This window comes from Egretta garzetta, unplaced genomic scaffold (genome assembly GCF_000687185.1).
Source record: "Egretta garzetta isolate BGI_Z169 unplaced genomic scaffold, ASM68718v1 scaffold100, whole genome shotgun sequence".
NCBI lineage: Eukaryota > Metazoa > Chordata > Aves > Pelecaniformes > Ardeidae > Egretta > Egretta garzetta.
In genome coordinates this window covers 1,586,961-1,591,251 of record NW_009258265.1, presented here as the reverse complement: position 1 = coordinate 1,591,251, position 4,291 = coordinate 1,586,961, and the positions used below count along the sequence as shown (strand labels likewise).

Here is a 4,291-nt window from a genome sequence, read left to right as displayed (position 1 = left end):
GGGGCCGGGCTGGGGCAGGACCGGGGCCGAGGCTGAGGTCACATGGAGAGGACAAGGGGGAACGGCCACAGGTTGCTCGTGGGGAGATCCGACTGGACATGAGAGGGAAATTTTTCACCATGAGAACAGTCAACCATTGGAATAATCTCCCCAGGGGAGGGGTTGACTTCACCACACTGGACACTTTCAAGATGCAGCTGGACAGGGTGCCGGGCCATCTTGTCCGGACTGTGCTCTTGCCCAGAAAGGTTGGACCAGATGATCCTTGAGGTCCCTTCCAACCTGGGATTTCATGATTCTATGACCTCTCCTGCCTTTAGCACTCCTTCATCCAGCTGCCCTGCCCCGAGCACCTGGAGGACGCCTGCCTGGAGATGAGCCCCGAGCAAGTCCAGCAGGAGATCAAGTGTTGTGCGGTGAGTCCTGCTGCATCCCTGAGAGAAGGATTGGGTTGGATCCAAACCGCCCCGGGACATGCTCCAGCCGGCCTAGGCTCTCAGCTTGAGTTTCTTCTGTTTTTTTCTTGGACTATGAGCCAGGAGTGGTGGTATGGGGTATCCCACAGTTAAGAGAGAGCCTGTACTGGGGTCTGGGGCTCTGCATGGGGAGCAGCTCACCTTCCCAAATGAGTAGTGTGTGCTGGGGCTGGACAGCCAGTGTCTGCAGGGTCTCACTGTCTGATGGCACCTCCCACAGGAACTTTGCAGTGCTCTGGAGCAGGACCATGCGAAGCTACAAATGGCCGTGGAAGATATAGAGCAAAGGACGCGAGAGCTGAGGAGAGAGGGAGAACTTCTTCATAAACATCTTGAGCAACAAATGTCTTTAAAGAGAGATACAGGGATAACCTGCCAGGTTGGTGATCGGAGGAGTTGTCTTGGGCTTGGAGAGGTGGCAGTGGGTGATGGGGCTGTGTCACTCGGCTTGCTGCTCCAAGATCGCTTTGCTCTGGACCCAGTGGAGGTTTCACAGGATGTCACATCAAGCCTGCGCCGAGAAGTGAGGGAGTGCCACTGTGGTGAAGGAAGGGCTGTGGTCAAACACCAGGAGACATGGCAGGGCTGCAGGCAGCCAAGACCAGCAAAAGGGTGTGGGTGGAGCTGTGTCCAAGAACGGTGCTGGGCTTAAAACGGAGCGTGCTGCAGCCCCCTGCGTGCCCCTCGTGTCCTGGTGGATCCCTTACTGCCCTTTCTTTCCTTCCAGATGAACATTTTATTAGCAAAGGAGGAAAATAACAGCCTGAGGCAGGAGAAGGAGATGCTGAAACAGAAACTGGAAGAAATGAAGAAGGTGCACCAGTTGACGGTAACAGAGTGTGTGTGGGCACTCGGGTCTGCTGGCAAGGGGCGCGAGCCTGGCCGGAGGGGCTGCAGGCGAGTGCGGCTGCGCACCGTGTGACGACTGGCACAGCTCCTGATAGCGGGTGGCTCCCCTGCCAGGGCCAGAAGCTCCAGTCATGGCTTTGGGACTCCAGGCACAGCCAGACCCTAGGAGAGACTCTGCTGAGGCTCTCCAGATGTTTATTTGGCGCCATGAGCTTGTTTCTAGTCTGTGGATTGTCAAGGGCCTGTGCAGGGTTGTCTCCTCCAGGTGCTATCTGTGTACTTGAACTTAGATGCTGCCTGCCTTGCCAGAGAAGAAAATGGTGTTTAAGGGACTTGTGACAAACAAGGAGGACATGAACAAGCTGATGCTCACCCCGCTGATCTACTACCCTCTGCAGGGGGGCTCAGCTCTCATCACCTTTGAGAAGGCAGAGGGTAAGAGTGAGATGGGCGCTGCCACAGCCAGGTGTCCTGGTCGGGCAGCTTCGGGGCCTGCCCTGGATCCCCTCCCTGGGCGAGGGCTCGGAGCTCTGCCCCCTCTGCTGGCGTTGTGCGGGGTTATGCCCCCTCCCCAAAACGTTAGCTGCCCCGTGTCCTGCCCCACGGCACGCTTGGAGCAGGCAGTCGATCCCCTGTGCTGGGGGCTCTCCCTGCTTGCAGTGGCCCAGGGGATCATCGAGGCGAAGGAGCACATGGTGGAGCTGAGCTGCGGGGAGGAGCTGGAGGAGATTGACCGGTGCAGAGTGCGAGTGCAGGCAGGACCGGTGGACATACTGCTGCCATCTTCCCTGGAGGTAGGTCTCGAGGGCTGGCTGCTCCCCGAACTGCAGAGAACCACCGAGCTGTTTTGGGTTGAAAGGGACCCCTAGAGGTCACCCAGCCCAAGCCCCCTGCAGGAGCAGGGACACCTTTAACCAGATCAGGTTGCTCAGAGCCCCGTCCAACCTGAGCTTGAATGGTTCCAGGGATGGGGCCTCCACCATCTCTCTGGGCAACCCCTGTCAGTGTTTCACCACCCTCATTGTAAAGAATTTCTTCCTTATAGCCAGTCTAAATCTCCTCTCCTTTAGTTTTAAACCATCCCCCCTTGTCCTGCCACAGCAGGCCTTGCTGAAAAGATTGTCCCCACAGCTTTGCTGTGCCCTGCTCCGCCACTCCCCGAGCTTGCCTCTGCCAGGTCACTGGTAGCCACCCAACTCAGCGCCACCAGTGCCACAGCTCTGTGCTGCTCCACCAAGCTCTGGGGCTGGCCCTGCTCTGCCCTGGCGCTGAACCGGCCTGTGCCACCCGCAGATTGGGATGACTCAGAGCAGCAGGAGTATCCTTGTGTCTGACCTGCCCAGCCTGGACATCTCCGAGGAGGCACTGCTGGACAAGCTGGAGCTCTTCTTCAGCAAGACGAAGAATGGGGGTGGCGAGGTGGAGAGCAGGGAGTTCCTGAACGACTCTGGCCGGGTGGTGCTGACCTTTGTGAAGGATGGAGGTGTGTGGGGCATGCTGAGCTCTGGCTGCTGGCAAGCGGGAGCATCCCAGCTCCCTCTGGGGGGGCACGGGTTGTCTCCTGAGAGCAGATGGAGCTGTGTCTGTGGGGAACAGGGAAGGCAGAGTGAGCCCAGCCTGTCCTGTCTCCCCTGAGGCTGTGCTGGTGGAGGTGAGCTGGGGCTGGGCAGTGCCAGCCTTGGTGTCTTGTGCCAGGGACATAACCTCTCCTGTTGCTCAGCAGGGGCCTGGGCAGCTCAGGGCTTTTCTCTCCATCTGCAGTGGCTGAGCCGCTAATTGCGAGAGGACGCATCCAGGTGCTTATTGGGAAAGGAAAATACGAGCTCAAAATATCACCGCGCATAAAGGGAGACATCACTAACCTGCAGGTAAGGGCACGAACCCTGGTGCCAAGCAGCACCCGCCAGCCCAGGCCGAGCCAGTGCGGGTGGGGGCTCCCAAAGACCCGCTCCCCACGCTGCTGTGCAGCCCCAGGCGCGGTCCCTGCAGGTGGCCCCGAGCAGAGCAGCAAGTGGTGCCCCAGGGGACCCCTTCCCTGCGCGCCCTCCCGCCACCCTGTGCGGGCCCACTGCAGCTCAACCCCGGCTCTGCCCAGCTCCAGCCCTCCCGCTGCCCCAGGACCATCCTGCTCTCGGGGATCCCAGACGTGCTGGGTGAGGAGGCCATGAGGGACACCCTGGAGATCCACTTCCAGAAGGCCAGCCGTGGCGGGGGAGAGGTGGACGCCCTCGCCTACGTCCCCGCAGGACGACAGGGGGTGGCCGTTTTCATGGAGGACAAGGACTAGTCAGCCCTGTGCAATGGAGTTCTGTGCAGCTGCTGGCCCCTGGGCACAGTGGGAATTAAAGCATCTGCATGGAGCACTGTGTTTGTCATGCTGGGACGGGGATGAGGATGAGGATGAGGATGGGGATGAGGATGAGGATGGGGATGAGGATGGGGATGGGATGGGGATGGAGATGAGCATAAGGATAAGGATGGAGATGAGGATGGGGATGGGCATTGGGGATGGGATGGGCATGGGGATGGGTATGGGGATGGGGGTGGGGATGGGATGGCCATTGGGATGGGGATGGGGGTGAGGATGGGGATGAGGATGGGGATGGGATGGGCATTGGGATGGGGATGGGGATGGGGATGAGGATGGGGATGGGGATGAGGATGAGGATGGGGATGAGGATGGGGATGGGATGGGCATTGGGATGGGGATGGGGATGGGGATGAGGATGGGGATGGGGATGAGGATGAGGATGGGGATGAGGATGGGGATGGAGATGAGGATAAGGATAAGGATAAGGATGGAGATGAGGATGGGGATGGGATGGGCATGGGGATGGGTATGAGGATGGGGATGGAGATGAGGATGGGGATGGGGATGGGGTGGCCATTGGGATGGGGATGGGGATGAGGATGGGATGGGCATTGGGATGGGGATGGGGAGGGAGATGGGGGTGGGGGTGGGGGGG

The 4,291-nt window shown here is 59.7% G+C and overlaps 1 protein-coding gene across 2 annotated transcripts; it reads left to right on the top strand.

The window, feature by feature from the left end:
• The first annotated feature begins 293 nt into the window (after positions 1-293).
• IFI35 (interferon induced protein 35) lies at positions 294-3,669 on the top strand. 2 transcript variants are annotated; one of them, XM_035903760.1, is made up of 8 exons: positions 294-416; positions 697-855; positions 1,204-1,290; positions 1,616-1,760; positions 1,986-2,119; positions 2,619-2,808; positions 3,087-3,193; positions 3,421-3,669. In XM_035903760.1, the coding sequence occupies exons 1-8, from the start codon at positions 375-377 to the stop codon at positions 3,610-3,612; spliced, it is 1,056 nt and encodes a 351-aa protein (XP_035759653.1). In that variant the 5' UTR covers positions 294-374; the 3' UTR covers positions 3,613-3,669. The 2 variants fall into 2 exon arrangements, with proteins under 2 accessions (XP_035759653.1, XP_035759642.1); XM_035903749.1 differs by having other exon boundaries at positions 1,204-1,305.
• The last annotated feature ends 622 nt before the right edge of the window (positions 3,670-4,291 follow it).

Coding starts and splice junctions, on each gene's coding strand:
- IFI35 (XM_035903749.1), top strand. CDS start 375: ATGAGCCCCGAGCAAGTCCAGCAGGAGATCAAGTGTTGTGCG. Junction 2,120..2,618: donor TGCTGCCATCTTCCCTGGAG/GTAGGTCTCGAG, acceptor TGCCACCCGCAG/ATTGGGATGACTCAGAGCAG. Junction 2,809..3,086: donor GACCTTTGTGAAGGATGGAG/GTGTGTGGGGCA, acceptor CTCCATCTGCAG/TGGCTGAGCCGCTAATTGCG.